General features: G+C 32.7%; 3 protein-coding genes across 5 annotated transcripts; 2 read left to right on the forward strand and 1 right to left on the reverse strand.

Moving 5' to 3' along the window:
• Positions 1–2394: 2394 nt before the first annotated feature.
• Positions 2395–7129, forward strand: LOC126665937 (1-acyl-sn-glycerol-3-phosphate acyltransferase BAT2, chloroplastic). Of its 2 annotated transcripts, none has more exons than XM_050358872.2 (7): positions 2395–2516; positions 3092–3123; positions 4394–4460; positions 5148–5324; positions 5407–5813; positions 5932–6033; positions 6325–7129. In XM_050358872.2, the coding sequence occupies exons 3-7, from the start codon at positions 4400–4402 to the stop codon at positions 6538–6540; spliced, it is 963 nt and encodes a 320-aa protein (XP_050214829.1). In that variant the 5' UTR covers positions 2395–2516; positions 3092–3123; positions 4394–4399; the 3' UTR covers positions 6541–7129. The 2 variants fall into 2 exon arrangements, with proteins under 2 accessions (XP_050214829.1, XP_050214828.1); XM_050358871.2 differs by lacking the exon at positions 2395–2516 and adding an exon at positions 2813–2985.
• A 510-nt stretch (positions 7130–7639) lies between these two features.
• On the forward strand, positions 7640–15330 carry LOC126653497 (probable cyclic nucleotide-gated ion channel 5). Of its 2 annotated transcripts, none has more exons than XM_050347405.2 (8): positions 7640–7783; positions 8876–8956; positions 9265–9853; positions 10654–10866; positions 11525–11829; positions 12039–12150; positions 13657–13893; positions 14521–15330. In XM_050347405.2, exons 2-8 carry the CDS (start codon positions 8904–8906, stop codon positions 15211–15213), a joined length of 2202 nt encoding a protein of 733 aa, XP_050203362.1. In that variant the 5' UTR covers positions 7640–7783; positions 8876–8903; the 3' UTR covers positions 15214–15330. The 2 variants fall into 2 exon arrangements, with proteins under 2 accessions (XP_050203362.1, XP_055960316.1); XM_056104341.1 differs by lacking the exon at positions 7640–7783 and adding an exon at positions 8069–8347.
• A 3722-nt stretch (positions 15331–19052) lies between these two features.
• On the reverse strand, positions 19053–21059 carry LOC126664914 (uncharacterized). Its single transcript, XM_050357536.2, has 2 exons — positions 19647–21059; positions 19053–19395 (listed from the first exon to the last, which is right to left on the reverse strand). Exon 1 carries the CDS (start codon positions 20801–20803, stop codon positions 19685–19687), a length of 1119 nt encoding a protein of 372 aa, XP_050213493.1. The 5' UTR covers positions 20804–21059; the 3' UTR covers positions 19053–19395; positions 19647–19684.
• Between the last annotated feature and the right edge of the window lie 2946 nt (positions 21060–24005).

The following is a 24005-nucleotide window of genomic DNA, read 5'->3' on the forward strand; positions in this document are numbered from 1 at the left end:
CCTTCTTGTTCGAGTTTGTATAAATTGATGGCTCCATTTACTGCCATTGGAAAAACAGCCGCATCGACATTGGCTTTGATCCATCCAGTCGGAGGGGCATTCCGGATAGCATTACTACGCGTATTGTTTAGGCCAGGATAAATATCGCGGCAGACTGCAAATTGCAATACCAAACCTTTATATCACCATCGTCATTAAGAATTTGAGCAAAACTAAATCGATTCCAACAATCCTTAGCTATCCAACACCCAGCTAGAAGGTGACTGATTAATTCATTAGCTAAAGTACATACTTGAAAAGTTGAATTATCTATCACTTTTTTATGATTCAGAGCATCTTTGGTGGGATGAAAACCACAACAAATCCTACCTAGTTGTTCAACTTTTTTTTTTTAAATTCATCAAATTGCATAAAATCGAATCCGAAACACTTACAATTATATTAAAAAAATATTTAAAAACTAAATTCGATGATCTGACATGAAACATTTTGATCTATTAATCTATTAATAATATAAAAGTGTTTCGCTAATAAAATACTCTCACTGATCAATCTACAACCTGCAAACTAATTTGTTATATCAGAATCTATTGCTATGACATCTAATTTAACCACCCGACATAACCTTCATGTTAGTATTTTGAATAAATTATTTTGTTTTTCAAAAAATATTAAACTAAATGTATTTTATTTATTCGTATGTTTTTATATAGAGTAGATTTGGATATAACAAATAACAGTTTATATAGATATTAGTATAAGTTTGAACTTTTTTATTTATTTATTTTTGCTAACTGTAGAGGAAAAATAACCTTCATCCCAATCACTTTACATGAAAAAATTTGTATAACATAACCATTGCGTCATATTATTCGTACAAGTAAATAATTGTGTTAACTATGTGGATTATTTAATGATAAAAAAATAAATAATAATTAAAAAAATTCTATCGCATATACTAATTGACTTGTTGTGCTAAATATAGTGCGGGTGCGAACGTTAAAGCAAAAAAAAAAGGAGATGAAAGGTAAATAATTATTCTAGAAAATTCCAAAAAAAAATGCACACATGCGTATAGAGAAAACGACGATACAAAACAATTTCGCTGCGAAAAGTAGTGGCAGTTGCAGATTCTGAAAGGATAAATTTATAAAAGGGAAAAGGTTTAAATAATGCCCTTTATGTTTACCCTGGAGTTTGGATTAGCCCCTCATGGGAAATTTGGCTAAAGAATACCCTTCACGTTTTAAAAGAGACCAAATTAAACACCTCTAATAAACGGTGTTAAAAATATTGAAAAGAACCGTGTAATTAAGATTATGTGGCCAAACAAATTCTGACATCTATGTAGCACGGAAACAAAAACGGAGACGATACGAAATAGACACAAGAAAACGACATTTTTCTAAAATGAAAGACACGAAATGTCAGAAAAACGTGTAAATAATAAAAACATAGGGTTATATTTATAATATTATAAAATATAAAATGCTATATATATACATTAAATTTTATTTATATATTTATGTCAGTTAATAAAATAAAGCAAACATAATTAAACCAATTCAAAATAAAAAGATAAATTTTATTGTGTATAATGTGAATAATAGAAATTGTGGTTAATTGATTAAAATAATTATTTGTTCGAGAATTTTTTAGATTTGTCACAAGTGCTTAATTTTTTTTATTTACCGAAACGTCTCGAAACGTTTCCTTTTGAGTTTTCGGGAGCTTCTGAGAGTTTCCGGTTTTTGAAACGTTTTCGAAACGGAACACACAACTTTATCAAAGTTTCCGTGATTCTTAGGCTGACATGAATGAAATGTATTGGCATTGGCATCTAATATTAATGTTTTTAAGCATAATAAAAAGGCCTAATCACTCAAGAACCCCTCACCTTTAATTTTTTTTTTCAATTCCATCCCGACGTTGAAAATTTGTCAATTTTACCCACTTTTGAATTTTCCGTTTTCAATTGTACCCCAATATTTTAATTTTTGTTAATTTTTTTACTTAAATGATGAAATCATTCAATTAATTAAGTCTAAACATGAAATTAAATTCTTTTTTATTCAAAAAAGTACAAATTGTCCTTTATTTTTAAAAACTAACTAAAAACCATAATCAAATTAACATTAATTTAAATTCTTAATTAATTTAACTAAATTTAAATAAATTTTAAAAATATGCAATCAATATATGCGAGACATGGAGAATGTTTTAAACAAATTTTCAAACGCAAAAGATGTTAATTTAATTTTTCAGGGTACAATTGAAACACAAAAATGCAAAATAAGGTAAAATTGACAAATTTTCAACGTCAGGGTATGATTGAAAAGGGGATAAAAGGTCGAGTTTTTTTTAAAACATTAGGCCTAATAAAAATAATAAACTACAAAATAAAAACAACTGGCAGCTCCCTCACCCCACCATCACCGCTGCATCTCCTCCGTCACAGCTTCATCTCCTTCACCACTACTCCATAGAAACAACAGTCGACAGCTTCAGATTACCAGGTATCGGAGAAGACATTCTCAGCGCTGTAATCCAATTTAAATGCCTTTAAATAGCTTATCTCAACTTCACTTAGACTAATTTAAACTTTTGATAATATGTTGGTAGTTTTAATTTAAATGGACAAAATTTTGAAAGGTTCAACGTTAGTTATACAGTTCTGTTCAATATTTCGTTAAATAAAGGTGTTTAAAGGGTGCTTAATAGCCGAATTTGTTGCGAGGGGCTAATTCAGACTTCGAGCTAAACACGAGGGGCATATTTAAACCTTTTCCCTTCATAAAAAGAAACCGAATCACCTCGAAACCTGCAGTCTTTCTTTATCATCTATACAGTTTTCTTTTGATAAATAAAACAATTTACTCATCTATTTAGAAATTTTAGTTTTTCTCTAAATATTGCATTCAAAATTGCAAATGGAAATCAGTTCTTACCCAGTCCACCATTATTACAACAATCTTCTTTCTCCAAGTAATTTCTCTGTATATTTATTCCTTTTCATTTTATAGTTGATTTTGTTCTTCGATTCATTTCTTCTTTTAATTTGTTTTGATCCAAGAAATATCTGTTTTTGCAGGTTATGGAAGACCTTTGTCATCTTCAGTACTGGTATTTCTCTTTAACCCGCATTTTTTTTAATTTTGGGAATTGGAGGGAAATGGGTTTTCTTTTTTATATTCTGTTTTGGATTGGTTAGCTGGATTTCTGGTGTTTTTACATGTCAATTTAGTTGGTGGCTTGTTCATTAATACTTATGTAAGTTTGTACTGGTTACAAGTTTGAATTTTTTTTTCTATTTTGTATAACTTTGTATTAATATGAAATAATGGCTGCCTGTATTACCTCATGATCATGATTGCAATATTAGTATTTTTTTTGGTGCAGTTTCTTTATAAGTTTGTATTCTTTGGTTTAGAGTTTTAGACAAAAAATGAAGTAAAATTTTGGGAAATTAATGTATGTATTAGTTGTATATACATGAACTAGTAGGGCTGTGATTCTGATATGTTGATTTTTTTTTTCATTCATTTGAATAACTACCATCAGAAAGAAAAAATCTTGAGGAACTACATGAGGTTTGGTTAAGTAGAATAATTGTGATTAGGCTCAAGACTTTATTTTTAAATCTTTTTTTCATAGTTGCTTGTGTAGTGCTGTCTGGTCAGACTTATCCTGTTCTTTCTTTTTTTGCTTCTTTGATACTTGTTGTCTCATGGAAACATTCTTCTTCTGCTCCTTTTCTATTTTTTCCTTTTCTGATATGGGGTGAGTGGAGGAATATGTTCAACTCCGGATGCCTTGCTTAATGAATTCGGAGATGATATTTATTTTGCATTTTGTGGAGGCATCATGGTTAATGGTTGGTATGTCATTGTTGTTTTGGTTACTCTGAGCGAAAGTGATTCAGATGTTCTGTTTTGAATAAAGTTCAATGGAACTGTTTAAGAACTTGTTTAGACAATTAATCATCTAAAAGACATACGGAGGACATATCAACTAAAATAAAACAAGCTTTCTTATCAATCTCTATCTTCTTTGCGGGTGAAGATGGGGATGATCGGTTCTTAAGGGGATAGGGGAATGGGGCTAGAAAGGAAGAGCATAACATGTCTTCTAACACCTAATCAACCTTCTATTCCGCTTCTAATTTTTTATTGTTTAACATTCGTTGAATACATCAACACCTTATGCCATATAAAGTACAATTGGCTTCTCTTTTCTCTCTTTGTTGTATTTGTTTATATGCTTTATGGTCTTGCTTGTATGTCTTATTGGTGTCATGGATTGGTGATATCTTACAGGTTACCAACTTATCTTGTCCTTTTGTACTCTTGCACTTTGCTCCTTGATTTAGTTGTTTGCATCTTATTAATTGCAGTTCTCTATGCATAAAGGACTATATGTTGGATATTCATCAACTGAGCGGGTAACTCTGAGAAAATCAGGTAGCTGTAAATCATTATATTTGTAATTGCATGAGCTTTTACAGTTTTCCACCGCCTGATCTTCTGCAATTGATTAAGTCAAGTTTCAACCTGTTTTCCGAGATAATTCATTTTTGGTTCTTGTTGCTTGCTTATTTGTTTTAGGGAGCAATTTAATACTGTTTTTGTTACTTGGTAATAATACCATGAAATGTGATTGGACTATTTATTAGTATGTACTGCTCTATCTAAGAAGGTTTATTTTCTATGCTCTTTTTGAGGACTACTTTTTATCCCTTCTTAATATGAATTTATTGTTTATTTTGTATGCGTGTATGTCCTTGTTCCCTTGATTATTTTCTGGATTAGGTATTGGTGGTTAATTTTGGAAGATGATGTCATGGGATTATGTTAGTTGTGGTGGTGACAACATTGTCATGGTCATACACATATGTTCATTTATCTTGATATGATATTTGAATTCAAAAGAAGACAACAATTTAATTTAGTCTGCAAATAAATGATTGTCTGAAAATATTTTGCAGATAAGTTTAGAATCTCTAAAGTAATATCTTTCCACGGTTGTTTAGTGATTGTTTAACAGTCAAATGCTGCTTGTTTTTGTTACCTTTCATGCCTGCAGTCCTTTAATCCCTTGGATTGATCAGTTTTTAATCATTTAAAAAATCGATTTCCGTGTTTTTCCAGCTTTTCTTGATGCTTCTTCATGCATTGTAAGGAAGCATGTGAGAGTACCATGGGAAGAGAAGCTCAGTTGGTCACATTTTGACTGTAAACGTAAAAAGAATAAGCTGGCAAGAAACACAGTTGTGAGATCTGAGCTTGTGGGAAGTGCGATCCCTGAGTCTGCCTATCCATTATCAGGTCTGTGCTATGAGTCACTTTAGAAATTTTCCTTCTTGCCCTTTCAACCTTATGCTAATTTTAACATTTATGTAAAGTGCAGAAATTAAATTAGGGTCAAAAGTTAGGGGAATATGCTTTTATGCTGTCACTGCAATTTCTGCCATTTTTCTGTTTATTCTGATGTTGGTGCAACACCCTATTGTGCTCTTGGTGGATCGATATCAAAGAAAAGCACAATTTTTCATTGCCAAACTCTGGGCAACGATAACTGTAGCTCCATTTTGTAAAATTGAGTTTGAAGGATTGGAGAATCTACCTTCACCTGATGCTCCTGCCGTGTATGTTTCAAATCATCAGAGCTTTCTAGACATATATGCACTTCTCACCCTTGGAAGAAGCTTTAAGTTCATCAGCAAAACAGGGATATTTCTATTTCCTATTATTGGGTGGGCCATGCTTATGATGGGTGTTGTTCCTTTGAAGCGAATGGATAGCAGAAGTCAGTTGGTAAGCTACTTCCCCTTCTCCCATTTTTGTAGACTTAGTTGAATTCTTCGTGCTGATGTATTTATGCTGTTTGACTTGCATTCGAAATTTTAACTCTTGAATGACTCTGTATGTGTAGGAATGTTTCAAAAGGTGCATGGATTTAGTAAAGAAAGGGGCCTCTGTATTTTTCTTTCCTGAGGGGACGCGTAGTATAGATGGTAAATTGGGCGTTTTCAAGGTAAATTCATGTTAGGATTCTGATTGTTATTGTTTTGGGTTGGAGGATTTTCTAAACAAAAGTTGGCTAGTTTTGCTAATCCTTTAAAATGGCAAACAAGAAACAGAAAGGAACTCACTCTCTTTTTCTTCATAACCAAATTAAACATATGTTTTTAAGGTTTGATCGGATGCACGTGTACAAAGGATGAAACTGATTTTGTGTAATTTTTAATCATATTGGTAAATATTAGAAATTTATTTTACCGAAGTTCTTCTCTTTTGTTTTGTATTGGTATCTATTGATGTGAAGAAAGGCGCATTTACGGTTGCTGCAAAAACGAGAGTGCCTGTAGTCCCTATTACTCTTGTGGGGACTGGAAAAATCATGCCTGTGGGAATGGAGAGTATCGTGAATCCAGGGTCTGTTAAAGTTGTTATCCACAAGCCAATAGAAGGAAGCAATTCTGAAATTTTATGCAACCAAGTCAGGAATACAATTGCAAGTGTGCTTGATCAGCAAAGTTGAAAATCATCTTGATGCAGTCCTGCCTGATTCAAAATGGCATGAAGTGATTAGGCTCCAAGAAAATTTGCATGAAACTGTCTGAAGCTTTTTCTTAAGATTGAAACTTCTGTTTCCGCTACATTTGGTTATGAAGCGGCTGTTACTGAACAGAATGCTTCCGGGCTGTGAGCCATAGATCTTGTTGGACTTGGTTATGACGCAGAGCATAAAATCAATCAAAAGCCGGTTACTGATAAAACATGAGTTCATTTTGTCACTCTATGGACGAAATGAGCATTTTGGGTTTGGCAGGAATCTTGAGATCAGTTCTATGTGGCTTCAGCCTGTAGAGTTTCATGAACATGTAAATAAAAAAGTTGTTTAGAATCACAGACATTTTGAAAAAGGACTGGAATACACATTATAGGTTTTGGATTATAACTGATAATTTTGTTCAAATAAGCTCCTCATTTTAGTGATGGATGTACAGGTAAATTTCACATATATCAGAATATCAACTAGATCTTTCTAGGTGTAGATATAGTTACACTGACAGAAAAATAATAGATGTATATGTATTTTTCTTAAATGCAAAGCTTTTGTATGGTAATATATATTTTAGATTATAATATTCATTGAAATGAATTTTGTATATATAAATTTTAAATTTGTTCAGATAAACTGAAGTGGATGTTGTATTTAAAACTTGTCAAAAAATATGTTGTATTTAAAATAATCTTAATTTGAAGAGAAAATGTATTCTTAAAAAATATTTTAATTTAATTAATTAATGTTTTTTCTATCCAAAAACACTTCATACTCTAAAATTTACATAGAAATTTCACCATTTTTATTATAATGTAAACAAATATAATCAATTTATAATTGATGAAATATGAACATTGCAAAGTTTTAATATTTTTAAAATTTATTCTAAAAATATGCAAGTCAATCAAATAAAAATACAGAAAAGCTTAAAACTTTTGAAGAAAAGGGAGTTGTTTGGGTAGCAGCCAAATTTAAAGGCCTAATAACGTAATTTGATGAATTATCAGACAATATTTGACTCTTGCACGTATATTTCGGGTAAAATAAGAAAGTACTTTTTCTCCGCATTTACTACTTTCAGTTTATTTTCATCCACTTTAATACATATCTTTACTCTTTTATGTACTTATTTTTATTCCTTAATTACCATCTCTTCTTTTTTTAACTTAGTTCATGAATCAATTAATTGACTAAATCCCTGCGCAAATTCCTCACTGTAAGTTCATTCTATCTTATTCACTTGATCAATCTATAATCAAGCTCTTTATCTGCATATTTCTGTGTTTCTCATCTGGGTTTTGTGTTTATTTGCTTATTCTTGCTTTAAGTTATTTTTATTGGATGTTAAGTATATTTGGTGATTTTGGTGGCTTTTGTTGCTTTGAAATTTTAAAGTTTTTGGATTAATTATTGTAATTTTTGAAGGAAAGTTTGCTGCTGTTTTTTTTGCTGCGGTATTTTCTGTTTTCCTATGAATTTACATGTTGTTTCTGAGATTCTGTAGTAAAAGGTAGAGAATTTACTTTGAGTTTATCTTTTTGAAGATCTAGTGCAGCAGGTGAACTTAGTTTTTCTGGCAGCCCGGGCTTAACCTCCATCTAGCCCTGAATTCACTATAAATGTATTTATTTAAAAAACAAAATCGGTCCTAGTCTGGGTTGAAGCCTACCCTAGCCTAAGGGTAGTTCTGCCCCTGTATGTGGCTGTAACTGTTGGTCCATCGAGGATAAGTTGTGATTACATTCTTAGCATGTGCTTCATTCACGAGAAGGTTTTAATTGTAAGTTGATTTACTTGAAGAATGTATGACCACTTCTCCTGTTGGTGTTGCATTCAAGGATTGATTTCTCTTGAGTTGGTGCTATAGTTCTTGCCTACTGGCTGATATGTGATCCTATTGTGCATGACAGTTTTACGTATAATGATAAACTAAACCTAGTTTAAATATTTTTTAGCGGATTAAGGAGGAAATTTTAACATTCTGGTTGGTGGTCTATAAGTTTGGGAGTCATATATAGCCTGTAGCAGCTGTCTTCCTGTTTCATAACTATGGTGCATGATACGGTCAACCATTTGCCAATTTTTAGTTTGGCCTAAATAATTATGTTCTATTATTTGTTGATTATTGGATGTTTTGTTGAGAAGGCTTGTGAACTTTGCATCTCATTACCATGATCATTTGGCGATCAAGAGGTTGAGTCTGATTTTTGTTTGTCAGTAGCCTGGTCATTAGCATCGTAGCTGAAATTGATGATATTTTCTCCCCCTTTTTAGCACTCTATTCTAACTTTGCTTTTGATATCTGCAGGTAATGTTTAAACATTCAGTTGCGTAAAATGTTCGATTACAAGTCCCAATACTTGAGTGGCCAGAGGGAGAAGTTTGTTAGGTAATGGAGGCACCTTCCATTTCGTTTTTACTTTGGTAGTATTGGAAGCAAAGCAATGAAAACTTTATGGCCGATTGCCAAAAAGGTTGCTTTTGTTACCGTTTTGTCAATTTGATTGCTCTCTACTGGTTCAATAAGACCTAAATGGTGAACACATATGACAGATGATGATTTTTTACCAAGTTCATTTAGGGGCGCATGCTTTTTTTATGATTTCATTGCAAACTCATCAGGGATTTTTTTGTTTTTCATCTAATGTGCTTTAGAGTGTGAAAGTGTTTGAGTTGTGTTGCTTTCCTATATTTTAGGTTGGACGACTTGGACTCTAGATTATCATCACCTTCTGATGCAAGAGGTAAAAAATGTGGATTTGGCATAGAAGGATTTGGGCGTGCTGGTCAGGGAACCGGTACAACAACAACCTCCAGATCTTTTAAGAAAGGAATTAGAAAAGGGTCCGAAGGACTTAAGTCTATTGGTCGGTCACTTAGATTTGGGGTGTCTAGGGCAGTATTTCCAGAAGATCTTAAGGTTTCCGAGAAGAAGATTTTTGATCCTCAAGACAAATTTCTCCTTTTGTGCAACAGATTATTCGTCATATCATGTATTTTGGGAGTGTCGGTGGACCCTCTTTTCTTTTATCTTCCGGTTTTTAATGATCCATCAAACTGTCTTGGAATAGATAGAAAATTAGCAATTACAGCATCTACTTTGAGAACTGTTATTGATGCTTTCTATCTTATTCGTATGGCCCTTCAGTTTCGGACAGCTTATATAGCTCCGTCTTCTCGTGTATTCGGGCGAGGTGAACTTGTGATAGATCCTGCACAAATAGCCAAGAGATACTTGCGTCAGTATTTCATCATTGATTTTCTTTCTATCCTTCCCCTACCACAGGTTTAATAATTGTACTACCTGTTTATCTTTTTGCACAGCATACATTCTATAATTTATGTGTTTCTTTGTATGTGTGCATCCTTTTTCTCTCTCTCGTTTTGTGTGTTTGTGTGATGATTATAGTTGATTTAGTTGCAGAGGCAGAACTGTTTAGGAACTAAAATCATATGGAAAACATCTGCTATGTCACTATCTATCTTTTTCTAATGATTGTTTAAATTCCAAGTGGCCATCAGAATCACATGAACACGCTAATTCAAGATTCAAATTCAGAAGCAGTTTCCTCCTTTTTACCTAAATTAAGTTAGGAATAATTTTCGGAGTTGGTGTTATTATATGACCTTTACTTTCTCCATATGTTCCTAATGTTCAGACAGCACTAATTTTGGGATTGGAGGATTATGTTTTTACTGTTGGACGCCTGGTTTAACTCTGATTTTCATCTGAGGCTTAAAGCCTGGTTTCATAATAGTCATTTTATAATCTTTTAACATATTTTGGTATGCTTTTCCCGAGGGTTTTATTTTTTATGTTTTGGGAGCTCTGGTGGCACAATGCAATCACAATTTCCCATCCAATTATACTTGCCTGTAATGGAGGCTAGTGTCGGATGACCTGACGAGAACTTCTTGGCATGCTTTTCTATGTCCAACATTCATGCATAATGCATTTGGAACATTTCTATTGTTGAGTCAGAAGGTGACAGTGTTAGGAAAAGAGCTTTATAATTTTGTTGTGCTGGCATTCAGATGTATCTTAGTTGCAAGACTTCTGTTATCTATTTTTCTCCTCATGTGCAGATTGTCGTTTGGAGATTTCTTCAGAGGTCAAAAGGCTCAGATGTCCTGCCAACTAAACAGGCGTTGCTTTTGATTATCTTGCTTCAATACATTCCTAGGTTTTCTCGAGTTTTCCCATTGTTTACAGAAATGAAAAGGACAACTGGAGTGTTTGCTGAAACGGCTTGGGCAGGTGCCGCCTGTTATTTGCTAATGTACATGCTTGCTAGTCATGTAAGTCCTGTTTGATTGGATAGCCTCGTCTCATCGCTGAAACTTTTTCTTTAGTTATTCAATGGCTTGTTCTTTTTCTCGGATGTGGGCTTTAATGTAGTTCTCGTTGTGTTTTTCACTATTTATATGCATTGCCATTGTGGTGTACCATTGAATGGCCTTGCTATGTCTTATCACTTATGCAGTGTTATGTTAAATCGTATTGTTGTGATATGTTGTAGTATGGATATAGCCACTCTTCTCTTATGTTTGTATTGTTTTATACCTGTTTGTCATTTATTTACTTATCAAGTGCATTTGGAGACTGGAGAGTTACTCGACCTAGATAGCTACGTGCAATATTTTTCTTTTTTACTGCAACTTCACCCAAGCGAACTAGAAGATCCCTACTTATCTGTCAGAGAATTAATGAATATCAACTAATTTCTTGCTCTCAAAGGATATAGGCTGAGAAACAACTAAGATGATGAAAACTTTTGCTTTTGAGTTTGAATCAAATGCCAGGATGTCATTTTATTTTAACGTTTTTTGTTGTAATTTTTGAACATTAATCTGTTTTTCTTCTCTTGGTTACATGGACTGTGTGCTTTCTTATGGTCTACATCCTTTTTTTCCCTACTTTATGTTCGTTCAACAATAATTCTATGCACTTCTGCAGATAGTTGGTGCATTCTGGTATTTGTTAGCTGTAGAGCGACAGGACACATGCTGGCAAAAGGCTTGCAATCGTACTGATCAGTGCAATAAAAAATATCTGTATTGTGGCAATCAATTCATGGATGGTTATGGTTCCTGGGCCAACATCAGTAGTAGCGTTCTTAAGTTAAGCTGTGAAGCAAAAGATGATAATGGACCATTTGATTATGGAATATATACTAATGCTTTAACATCTGGAGTTGCATCGTCAATGAAGTTCGTCTCCAAGTATTGCTACTGCTTATGGTGGGGACTCCAGAATCTGAGGTAAATTTTTTATGTTATTGTTAATTTATTGGACATGCATTATTCCTTATCTAAACTGCATGTCCTTACTGATAATGTTTTAAAATTGTGTGCACGGGCCTTTTGCCGGTATTACAAGCATTTTGAGAAATTTAACGAATTGAAAATTTTCTCATAGTGACAATTTGATGTTTTGACTCTTCAATACATTTTCCTTGTCTGATTCACAGCACACTTGGCCAGGGGCTTCAAACCAGCACGTATCCAGGAGAGGTTATATTTTCCATAGGATTAGCTATTCTTGGGCTAATCCTTTTTGCACTTCTGATTGGGAACATGCAGGTAAATTGGGACTATTTTTGGTTGTGTTTCTAATATGGAAACTCCAGTGTCAGCTTTCTTTCTATAAAGGGTTAATGTTAAAAAAAATCACGAACTTTACACGTTTTCTCATTTTAATCATGAAGTTTAAATTTTCTCATTTTCATACACGAACTACCACTTTTTCTCAAATTCATACACGGTGCTGAGGTGGCACTCATTCATTGGTGTAAAATGACCTCCACCTCAATGAATTACACCAACTGAGCCGTGGCACCTCAGCACCGTGCATGAATTTGAGAAAAAGTGGTAGTTCGTGTATGAAAATGAGAAAATTTAAAGTGCATGATTAAAATGAGAAAACATGTAAAGTTCGTGAATTTTTATGACATTACCCCTTCTATAAATACTCCAAGTGTCACATGCTTTACTTGGGATCTCCACTAGTGATCTGGCATGTAATAATTTAGCATAATCATTGCAACGTAATAGTGCAGTGCAGGACTTATTACATAATTGTTTTTTTAAGATGTATGCTCTTACATATGTAAATTGATATTCTATAATTTAAACTTTTTTAGAACAAAATTTTAAACTTTTATTACTATATAATAAACTAAATTAAACTTTAAAGTGAAAAAAAAAATAGTACAACTTACCAAAAATGAAGAGTTTTGGGAAGATGATAAATTTAATCATTTATATCAAATACTAAATAATGTATTAGATATCTAAAGTTCTGAAAAATGAAAGAAATTGTAAGGATAGAACTTTCAGAAAATCAGTTAAGAGAGTATCAATAAAAAGATAAAAGTTAAATTGATGTTGTGCGAAAGTGCTTACATAGATTTGAGGAAATTTTAAAAAGTTGATTTTGATTTGATATTACCTATCAAATAAAAAAACTATGTTTGAATTAAAATCTATTCATTGGTTTAAATTTAAAATTCTTGATCGATGTAGATTTGCCGAGTCTTAATAAGATAAACAATGTCCTGTTTTTTCATATAACGATTTATATCCTCATAGCCAGCTTTATAAGCTGTATAGATATGTCTTCACTTTGCAGATGTTATTACTATTAGATTTCTAGGATGGGAATTCAACTCTATTCTATCTGAAAGTTAGCAAAGGCATGCTGTTAATTTCTTCTTCATCTGCTGTTACACCAATTATGTAGGGATTAAGCTAGTATACCAGCATTCAGGTCTTATCTGAAATGTCTAGAGTGGCTCATATAATTCTATTCCGAAGAACACAATGTATATCCAAGTAATCTAGACAACTAAATTTAAACAATAGAAATTCTTGAAATAATCCTATTGTGTCTTTGTAAACTTAGATGACATGGGAAACTGGGGAGATGAAGGGAAAACTATTTCATTTGATTTCTTTTTTGTGTTACTTATTTCGGATTGGAATGAGTTGCAAAATTGTTGTGAACTCATCCTGAATTTAATAAAAAATTATGAATCCTGAAGTACGTTGAGCAGGGCTAATATTTCCAATGTTCTGCGATTGTTACAGACCTATCTTCAGTCGCTTACAATTAGATTGGAAGAAATGAGAGTGAAAAGGCGTGACTCAGAACAATGGATGCATCATCGACTGCTTCCGCAAGACCTTAGGGAACGGGTAAGGCGATATGACCAATACAAGTGGTTAGAAACACGGGGTGTAGACGAAGAGAATTTGGTTCAGAGCCTACCAAAGGATCTTAGAAGGGATATTAAACGGCATCTTTGTTTGGCGTTGGTGAGGAGGGTAAGTTCTCTTGATATTTGTTGCCCTTTATTTGTTGCCTATTTGTACTTGAGCTTCCAGATTTTTTCAGTTCATCTTTCATGGAAGCTTTAAGTCAAAATTCTCTTGGAGGAACAAATAAAATGGAAGAAACAGGAAAAGAATTCCTCTTATATATGCCTTTTTTGCAAAATAAGGATCATTCCTCCGGTTCACAGATTTGTGTCACAAAATTAAATAATTCAATTTGTCAACTAAGATCAAATAGACCCAAAACTTTTTAAAATCATGTTTTTTTCTTGCCAAAGATAACAATATATAAATATATAAAAACAAAGGTCATCTCATAAAGATGATGAACCTTTGAAATCATGTTAAATTGCTCCAAATCGAGATGGAATAGTAATTAAAATTGAATCCATGTGACCTGAAATTATAAACTTTTGGATCTATTTGACGTAATGGATGAAACTAGGTCTAATTGGTCGTACCATATAAATTTGTACACCGAAATGACAATCTTTTCTCAGAGCAAGCGCTAAGCTCACTCTTGCCCATTCCCTTTTTGGACCAAAGATCCTTTGGATTATAGTTGGTGCTTGCTGCATACTGTTTTCATAGTTGTTAATTGCATCTTGACATTTACAGGTTCCTCTCTTTGATAATATGGATGAGAGGTTGCTTGATGCCATTTGTGAGCGGTTGAAACCGTGCTTATTTACAGAGCATACTTACATAGTTCGAGAAGGAGACCCAGTTGATGAAATGCTTTTTATAATACGTGGTCGACTTGAGAGTGTAACCACAGATGGTGGAAGGAGCGGCTTCTTTAACCGTAGTTTGCTAAAGGAAGGTGATTTCTGTGGAGAGGAGCTTTTGACCTGGGCATTGGATCCTAAATCCGGTGCCAATCTGCCATCTTCTACGCGCACAGTGAAGGCATTAACGGAAGTGGAGGCTTTTGCACTCATAGCGGAAGAGTTAAAGTTTGTGGCTAGTCAGTTCAGGCGTCTTCACAGCAGGCAGGTTCAGCACACGTTCCGATTTTACTCACAGCAGTGGAGAACTTGGGCCGCTTGCTTTATTCAAGCTGCATGGCGACGCTATTCCAAAAGGAAGACTTTGGAGCTTCGTCGGAAAGAAGAAGAGGACGAAGTAGAAGCAGATGAAACTCGGAGCACTTCTAGCGGATATAGTATAGGTGCCACCTTTTTGGCTACCAGATTCGCAGCCAATGCTCTTCGCGGTGTTCATCGTAATAGGAATGCAAAGACTGCTAGGGAATTGGTGAAGTTGCAGAAACCGCCTGAGCCGGATTTTAGTGTTGAAGATGCTGATTGATTTTAAATTTATGGAAGTTCATAATCTTATTACATGTGCTTGCATGGCCAAATACTACGTAAAATACATATTCTATATTGTGAATCAGATTGTTAATTTTAGTGACTTTATTTATTAGGCTCTTTGATCTTTCTGTAGATGGAATTTTATTTTCTTAACTCATATTGCAAAATGTGCTAATCAAATATTTTGTACATTTGAACTCCCGCTATTTCAGTCATTGTATGCACATTATATAAAATTTAGTGTTTTATTATTTAAATACGAAAATTTTAAATTGAACCTGATGCTTCTTCTTCTATTAGTTTCCTCCAATTATACAATATATTATTTATAGCACAGATTTTAATATACTTTCCTCATGTTTGTCATTATGTAGACAAATTTTTTTAACCAAAGAAATATTATATATTATATGTAAGAAAAGTTTTCGAGCAAATGGTCAATTTAGTCCTTAAATTTATAATTCAGGTTATCATTTAAGAAAATATTTTTCTTTAGCTAGAACATTATTTTATATTTATTGGTTGATCAAGGACAAAATTTGATCATTTGATCTCTAAACTTGTTCATATTGTATAAGTTTATCCTTAATTGACATAGAAATAGAAAGGCCTAATGTCTTAAAAAACCCCGACCTTTTAGCCCCTTTTCAATCATACCCTGACGTTGCAAATTTGTCAATTTTACCCTATTTTGCATTTTTGTGTTTCAATTGTACCCTGAAAAATTAAATTAACGTCTTTTGCGTTTGGAAATTTGTTTAAAATATTCTACATGTCTCGCATATATTAATTGTATATTTTTAAAATTTATGTAAATTTAGTTAAATTAAATAAGAATTTAAATTAGTGTTAATTTGATTATGGTTTTTAGTTAGTTTTTAAAAATAAAGGGCTTATTTGTACTTTTTTGAATAAAAAAGAATTTAATTTCATGTTTAGACTTAATTAATTGAATGATTTCATCATTTAAGTAAAAAAATTAACAAAAATTAAAATATTGGGGTACAATTGAAAACGGAAAATTTAAAAGTGGGTAAAATTGACAAATTTTCAACGTCGGGGTAGAATTGAAAAAAAGTTTAAAGGTGAGGGGTTTTTGAGTGATTAGGCCAAATAGAAATTATAGTTCTTAATTAATTAAAATGGATGAGAATAAATTATTTAATATTGGATTATAAGTTCAAAGACCGGATTGACTCTTTATTCAAAAAAAATTCTTTATTTTTCGTTGCCTATCGAGAAAAACAAATAATAAACTTACTTTCTAAGTATAGTCTCACGTTTGACAAAAAAAATATATAATCTCACGAAATGTTCATTTTTTCCCTTCGATTGTATTCGAAAGGGACTTTTTTAAAATGTCATTTTAAACTTCGACTAATTTGAAGTAAAGTTGCATATATCGATTCATTAAAGAGAGTCAATTTTGAGACTATTTTTCTTGTCAGTTTGCAATTGTTAATTTATGAAAATCAAACAAAAATGTTTTAATTTTACATTCTTTCTCACTTCATCCAAAGATAGTGCAAGAACTCTTGAGAAGCCTCACTGAGTTATAATAAATGCCATTACATTTAAAAATAAAACCTTAAATATAGGTTAATCCATGCCAATGATATCAAATTCTGGTAAAAATTTGTTAAATTAATAAAGCAGTTTATCAATCATTTAGATTATGAGTTGTTATTAAACATTATGTTTGATCCTTAAAGAATGAAAATGTTAGTTTTACTTGGCCAGAATTAAGTAATGATATCAAAAAAGAAATCTACTAAGCAAATAATGTATCACCATTCATTAATGAAAATTATATATACCATTTAAGACAGCACAAAAAGAAAAAGTACATCACCTATAAAATCTGAATAATAAAATAAAATTCATTATAGTTTGTAATAATATCGTACAAATAATGAATTCTTTCAGCAGACAGTATACTCTATTGATGTTCGTATTGCTAATCTTGACGAGCAATGCCCTCCCTTTCATAACGAAAACTCGAGTTCGTATAACTAATAATTTAGATGGAAAGTTGGATCTCAACCTTCATTGCAAATCCAAAGACGACGATTTAAAGGATCAATTTCTACGCTCGGGGCAATCTTTTGAGTTTCGGTTTCATCCATTTTTATACACTTGGTATTTCTGTGGATTTGAATGGAAAGGATCTCCAGGGGTTAATTGGTTTGATATTTACATAGCTGACAGAGATGATGATTCATGCCAAGATTGTTTCTGGATAGTAAAACAAGAAGGTCCTTGTGCCTTGAATGCTGATACAGAAGAATATGACATATGCTTTCCATGGAACAAGATCAAGAAAAACTAATAGCATCTCCCTTTTGAATTTCGAGATTTCAATTTCGAGTTTTCATTATTCTTTTTATGAAAGCACTAAACTTATCTCTAATTTAATTATTTGTCGATTCTATTCATGTCCGTGTAATAAAAGTGATATCTTATTCTAGTTTAATTATTTGCGATTCTATTCATGTCCGCGTATAGAAGTGATATCTTTTTGTATGCAAGGTGGTTGTTTTGGAAACTTACTATAATGAAGGTATGTTGCACGAGAATCTTTTGAGTTCTACATTTCGAAAGTTCATTTTTGTTCATTTCAGAAGTTTATTTTTTTTCTCGAAAACACTTGTGAAACTTCCAAACTTTATAATTATAAGCTAGCTACTCGTGCTAAAACAAAACATCACCGTTTTATGTTTCAATTTTTATACAAGAATGGCTTAAATATAAAAATTTCAAAAGCATTTGTAGAAATGAAAACAAAACTAGAACTAAAAAAAATTTCCGTGCTACATTTGAATCTTCACCCTAGTGGTATCCACAAGAAGGAAGATTAAACCTTTAGGATATCAAGAATCAAATTTGCATCCAGAACATAATCTAGAAAACTAATGGAACTATCTAACCAAAGTCCAAACAAAAACAAAGGGTAAACATTACTTAAAAAAGGAAAGACCAAGCAAATGTTTTGGTGAAACTGGATAACAGAAAGCAAACCACCATAATTATGCAGAAGAGAGACAACTGATGAACAATTCATAAACAGATACCCTCTCATATATGCCGTCAGCACACGCATGAGACCACCCAGCACTGCAAATAGACTAATTTCACTTGCCATCTGCTGGGGAGAAAATAACTACCTATTAGGAATATCTAACCCGTCGTGCATTGAAAAATTGTAGGTCTCATAGTTGAAGGAAAAACAGGAGAAGAGAAACCAAAGTGAAACAAATCTTGCAATTGCATTCTTTCCATAAGATATTTTTATTTTCAAAGATAATCTATTGCTGCTACGATCCATTGATCAACTAATCGATTCATTTAAGAAATCAGCAACAAAAGTACAGCAGAGACTTGCCAATATCCTTATACTTGAACAAATCACCCTTATCCTTAAACAATTAAACAAATTACTGATTTCTATATATAAAAAGAAAACAAATAAAGGTTGTTTGAATATCAGAGACATTTATATAACTGGTCCGTAACCAATGCACCGACTAGGACTGAATGTAACAAAATATTTCAAAAGTGAAATAATTAACCGAAAGAATCAGCAAGTTACACATGTAATTAGAAAGGTGATGTTTTGAAATTTTACTAGACATCTGAATGTATGACAATCTTAAAAGAGGGAATCTACGGCTCTCGCCAATATTCAGAACAGAAATTTGATACAAAACCCCATGGATCTCAAAATATGAGATATCAGCTGGCAGGTCCATTTAGAGTTAGTCCAAGAAAGAAGCAAATGATTGCAGGAGAAATTCATCCATCACAGAATGTGCAAATAGTGTGCTACAGAGAAGGTCCAGCAAACTAAATAGCTCTCGAAATTCTTCCAGAGAATCTAGCTCTATCATTAAATTGAAAGGTGCATGCAATAACATGCCCATTTAAGTACATACAAATTAGCACATCATTTATTCGCACCAAAAGTTTTTAAGGACTCTTATGTTTCAATACTATTTTCACATATAATACATTTTTATTGCCTTCTAACCTCTTTTGAATAAATGCTTTCTTTGTTTAAACACAATTCGAGAACAGGCCTTCCAACATCAGCAAAAGAGAAAAAAAATCAAATCAAAGCAGTTGTCTATATTTTCCTCAGCATATGTGATCGACATCCAATTTTCTGAGTCACTTCTTCCTAAATACAGTTGATCATAGAAAAGTAGTTTCAGATAGAGATATATATAACCAATTGCAATCAAACTGACATGAGCCAGCAATAAGAGAGAGAAATTTATCATGTAATAATTCATTACAGCAACACAATTACATGTAATTAATTTTACTTGCCAGTACACCAACAGTAGGTTTTAGACGTGAGAATATCGCTTTCTATTTCAAATGATAAAACTAAAAATACAATTCAAAAAGGACAAGCAAAAGCATCACCTCATAAAGGGAACTATGCACTTATGAACCTTCAACAATCAGTTCCTACCGAGTGGGAGTGACCGACACATATATGTCTCCTTAAAATCCTTCTTTTTGGAAGAAGTAAAAATGGATGCATACACCTCTTTATTTGCATTAGCAGGCGCTATATCAGATGCCTTAAATTTCTTTAGAGCACCACCGGCATTGGTCGCCCCTTTCACCTTCTCAACCTTGTCATTCCCTTCAACTTTACCAACAGCCTTCTCAACACCCTTGCTATCAGCAATCCCATGCTTCTTACCTATCAACCGCGACGAATCCAAACCAACATAGTCATCTCCTCCATTAACACCCAATTCCCCATTCTTCACCTTCTTTGACTTCTTATCTTTAACTTTCAACCTCTCCTCATCCAATCTCTCCCTCAAAACCGACACCTCCTCATCGCTTCCATTTATCACAATCTTATCACATTCCTCGAATTCCTTATAACAAACCAAACAAGCGGATGATTTCACCTCCTTCAATGCCTTAGCACTCAGAACATGGCCACATTTCTTCAAAGCGAAAAATTTATACTTCCCATGAAACTCTAAATCCGTTACGGGACAATGAAACCTAGCATTATACAACCCCTCCTTCTCACCAGGAATTGGTTCCAACTTAATATTGATCATATCCTTCAAACCCTTTATATACCAAAACTCCTTAGGCAATTTCTTACCAATCAAAGCCTCTACTAAAGCTTCCTTATTAAAAACATTACCAAGCTTATCAATTACACATGGCTGCTTTAAGGGCTCATTGGATAAAGCACAATTAAGCCACTTCGAGAGTCTTTGCTCATTTGGGTCAACTTTATCAGGTTTTTTCTCTGCATACATATTAAGATAACAGTCACGTGACTCGGCACCCGTTGCGCCGCCATCGCCACCGCCGCCCAGGAGACGGGAGTGTAAAATTAGGGTGGAAAGAGGGGTAATCTGGGGATTTGGGATAAGGGTTGAATCGCAGAGAGGTTTTCCATTGATAGTGAAGTAGAAAGATGAGAGATTTTGATTGTCATCGGGGAAAAGAGAGAGCTTGAGATCTTGGAGAGTTGGGGTTTGTGTGCTATTTAGGGTTAGGGTTTGTAGAGCAGAGTTTGGGAATTGAAGGAAGATTTGTTGCATTTTGTTGTGTGAAAGCAAGTGGGTTTTTGTGGATTTGTGAAATTGGTGGCTCTGAGTTTTTGATTTTGGGGAATTTTAGGTTTGATTTGATTTTAAAGCTGGTGGGATCGGGAACGTCGCCGACTTTGTTAACGAACCTGAACCAGCTAGATCCCAAGGTTCACTCCTCCTAATTAAAACGACGACGTAGTTCCGATTTTCCCAGCACTTGCAGAAAGGTGAGTCACCGGACTAATTTATCTAGACCGGCTACGTAGAATTTTTTTTTTTGAAAGAGCTACGATTATAATGAATTATATTTTTACTAGTACTAAATTTGATTTACGTCTCAATTAGTTTATTTTGGTTTATAAGAGTTTATTTTCGGTACAACTTTAATTAAACTACATTCAATATTTTCAGATATTCTAAAATATTTAATAAATTTGGTTTATTTTTAGTTTATTTTTAATTTATTTTCGATTTACTTTGCTCCTCTAAAATATTTGTAAAATTTTAAATTCATTAACACGTGTCAACATTTTATTAATCATACACGTGCATTCATATAATTATTTGTATGCAACCAATTTCATAATATATTGACACGTGTCAATATCTTATTAGTCCTACACCAGCACCCATATATAATATTCACACATTATATATATCCGTCCATCACCATGGGCCACCGCTCACCGTCGACTACTGGAGGCGACCCCCGCTTCCGGTCATAAACTCCAGCCACCCCTCTAAATTCTAAACGCTAAAACATAACCCCCTAAACTAAGATAAAATATATTTTTAAAAATATTTTATATGGACAATTCCTAACACGTTATTTCTTTCGGTCATATTTTAAAATTTATTTTATTAATTCATTAATAGAAATATAATTATTTTTATCAAAATTAGTATAATAATTACAAATAAATCTTATTTAAATTAAAACACTTCATAACCATAATTCATATAGATAAAAGCCAAATCAAATACAAACCATAAATTCCAATATATGCATATGCAAAGCACAATTCTTGAAATATAAATGCATCCATCACTTTTTATCAAAAAAAAAAAGGGAAAAGGTGCAAAAATGACCCTAATGTATAGCCCGTGTCTCATGTTGGCACCTCATGTATTTCGGATCTCATAAAGGACCCTAACGTCTTGAAAAAGTGTCAAAAATGACCCTTCCGTTAACATTTCCGTTTAAGGCCGTACACATTTATGTTTAACGTCGTCCATGTTTTGTGTTTTTTTGATACTTTTTCGCAACGTTGGGGTCATATTTGAGATCTGAAATACATGAAGTGCCAATAAGATACATGAGGTATACATGAAGGTCATTTTTGCACCTTTTTCCAAAAAAAAAGAAGTTTAAAAAACTAATATCAACCCTAAACCAATCATCAATGAAGCACCCAATAAAATTCCATCACTTCTCAATCCACGAACTTCACTTCTGGGAGCTGGTGCAATTGCTGGTGTGGTTTCTGTTGAAGTGTTATGTTTAGGCCAATGATGTTCAGAAAGAACAATTATAATTAATTTTTCTCCTTTCTCACAATTTCCTTGAGCTCCACTAATGAAATAAAATGGTCCTGAATGGTCCAATTCAATCATTGTATGCCCTTCTTTGTCTTCTTTCATTGGATTTGAAATTTTGCAATTTTCATAATCCTCCTTTGTAACTTGTAGCACTGAGTCTATTTTAGGGTTGTATTTCCACACTAGAAAAAACAACAATAGAAAGTTAGATTGATAAGAGGTTATAAAAAATGGAATTAGGGACGAATTTAAATTTGTAATCAAATAAAAATAAAATTTAATGATATTAAAACAAAAATAAAAAAAATTCATAAAGGGGCGACAATTTATCATGCACAATTTAAATTTAATAGCTTAGTGACAATACTAATTTCTTGCATTCCAAAAAGATTTTTTAAAATTTAATTCCAAATACAATTAATTGGAACTTATAAAATTTAAAATATGTCGATTGAGATTTTTAATAGTCTATAAGCACAGGTGGAATCAAAAGGGCGGAGCGGCCACTCTTCTGGCCGCCGATCATTATCAATCACGGATGTTTTCAACTGTTTTCTATCCTTTTCGACATTATTATTTTCTTTAATCATCTCATAGAGCCTTATTTTTAGAGTGACTAAACGTTTTTCTACTCTTTCTTTTATTTTTAATTTCTGCCGCCATTTATAATGTTGATTACGAAAAAGAAAACAAGTAAATGAAAATAAAATTAGAGAGAAGAAAATTACAGAGAGTATCTCCAACTTTGAAACGAGTTTTCTCTGCCCAAATATTAAGGGTGTCATGAGAAGATGATGGGATCGTCCATGCATTTTGTTTCCCTCCAACTAGGATAATTCTGTTTGCTTCAGAGAAAGCAAATAGCATCAACATGAAAGGCAAAAATGCTATCAAAATTCTCAGCCTAACCATAACTTTAACTTGAAATCAAATGGAAAAAAATGATGAAAGTTGTAGAGAATAAGGCACTACAAGCTATAAAATGTTGCTACTAAATTTATAGCTAACATGTATATTTATGATTTATATTTGTAACTTGTGCTAAATCATCTAATACCATAAAAAGATGAAGATCATGAGATGTTAAATTTGGTATATGATAGTTATGGGTGGATTTTGAGTGCATTGATGTGAAGGATTATGTTTCTATATTTGATTGTTTTACTTTTCTTTTATATCGAACCAAATCAAAAAAAAAAGTAAATTGAATCAATAAATTCAATTTGGTATTGAATTATAAAAAGTATTTAATTTTTCAGTTTGCTTTCAGTGTTTATATAAAATTACTTTCAATTAGTTTCTGTTTGAACGGAGTGGATGAGCAAAGTTACAAATCATTGCAGTTTATAAACAGATCTTCTTTTGTAACGGATTCATTTAGTGAAAAATCTGAAAGAAAAAAGAAAAGCATCATTTTGCCGTACAATGACTAAACAATTGGATTATGCATTTGCAACTATGCGAATACATGATTTTTATTATTTTTTTCCTTCAGTTTCTTTAATTCCGTTTTTGCTAATTTTCTATCCTATCAAATTCTCTACAAAGACATATTTAAAAGTATAATTGTTCATATCTATGAAAAAAAATTAACAACAAATATCTATATTCATAACTTAATTCTTATAAAAAAAATAGTATTATTTTTCCGTTTCTTATTTCAGAGTTTCCT

This window comes from Mercurialis annua, linkage group LG1-X, assembly GCF_937616625.2.
Source record: "Mercurialis annua linkage group LG1-X, ddMerAnnu1.2, whole genome shotgun sequence".
In the NCBI taxonomy this organism is placed as follows: Eukaryota; Viridiplantae; Streptophyta; class Magnoliopsida; order Malpighiales; family Euphorbiaceae; genus Mercurialis; species Mercurialis annua.

Bases quoted from the DNA above. Each gene is read 5' to 3' on its own strand.
- LOC126665937 (XM_050358871.2), top strand. From the start codon at position 2,931: ATGGAAATCAGTTCTTACCCAGTCCACCATTATTACAACAATCTTCTT. The intron at 3,124-4,393 runs GTATTTCTCTTT...TATTAATTGCAG, and splicing joins CTTTGTCATCTTCAGTACTG to TTCTCTATGCATAAAGGACT. The intron at 6,034-6,324 runs GTAAATTCATGT...ATTGATGTGAAG, and splicing joins GTAAATTGGGCGTTTTCAAG to AAAGGCGCATTTACGGTTGC.
- LOC126653497 (XM_050347405.2), top strand. From the start codon at position 8,904: ATGTTCGATTACAAGTCCCAATACTTGAGTGGCCAGAGGGAGAAGTTT. The intron at 10,867-11,524 runs GTAAGTCCTGTT...GCACTTCTGCAG, and splicing joins TGTACATGCTTGCTAGTCAT to ATAGTTGGTGCATTCTGGTA. The intron at 13,894-14,520 runs GTAAGTTCTCTT...TGACATTTACAG, and splicing joins GTTTGGCGTTGGTGAGGAGG to GTTCCTCTCTTTGATAATAT.
- LOC126664914 (XM_050357536.2), bottom strand. From the start codon at position 20,803: ATGCAACAAATCTTCCTTCAATTCCCAAACTCTGCTCTACAAACCCTA.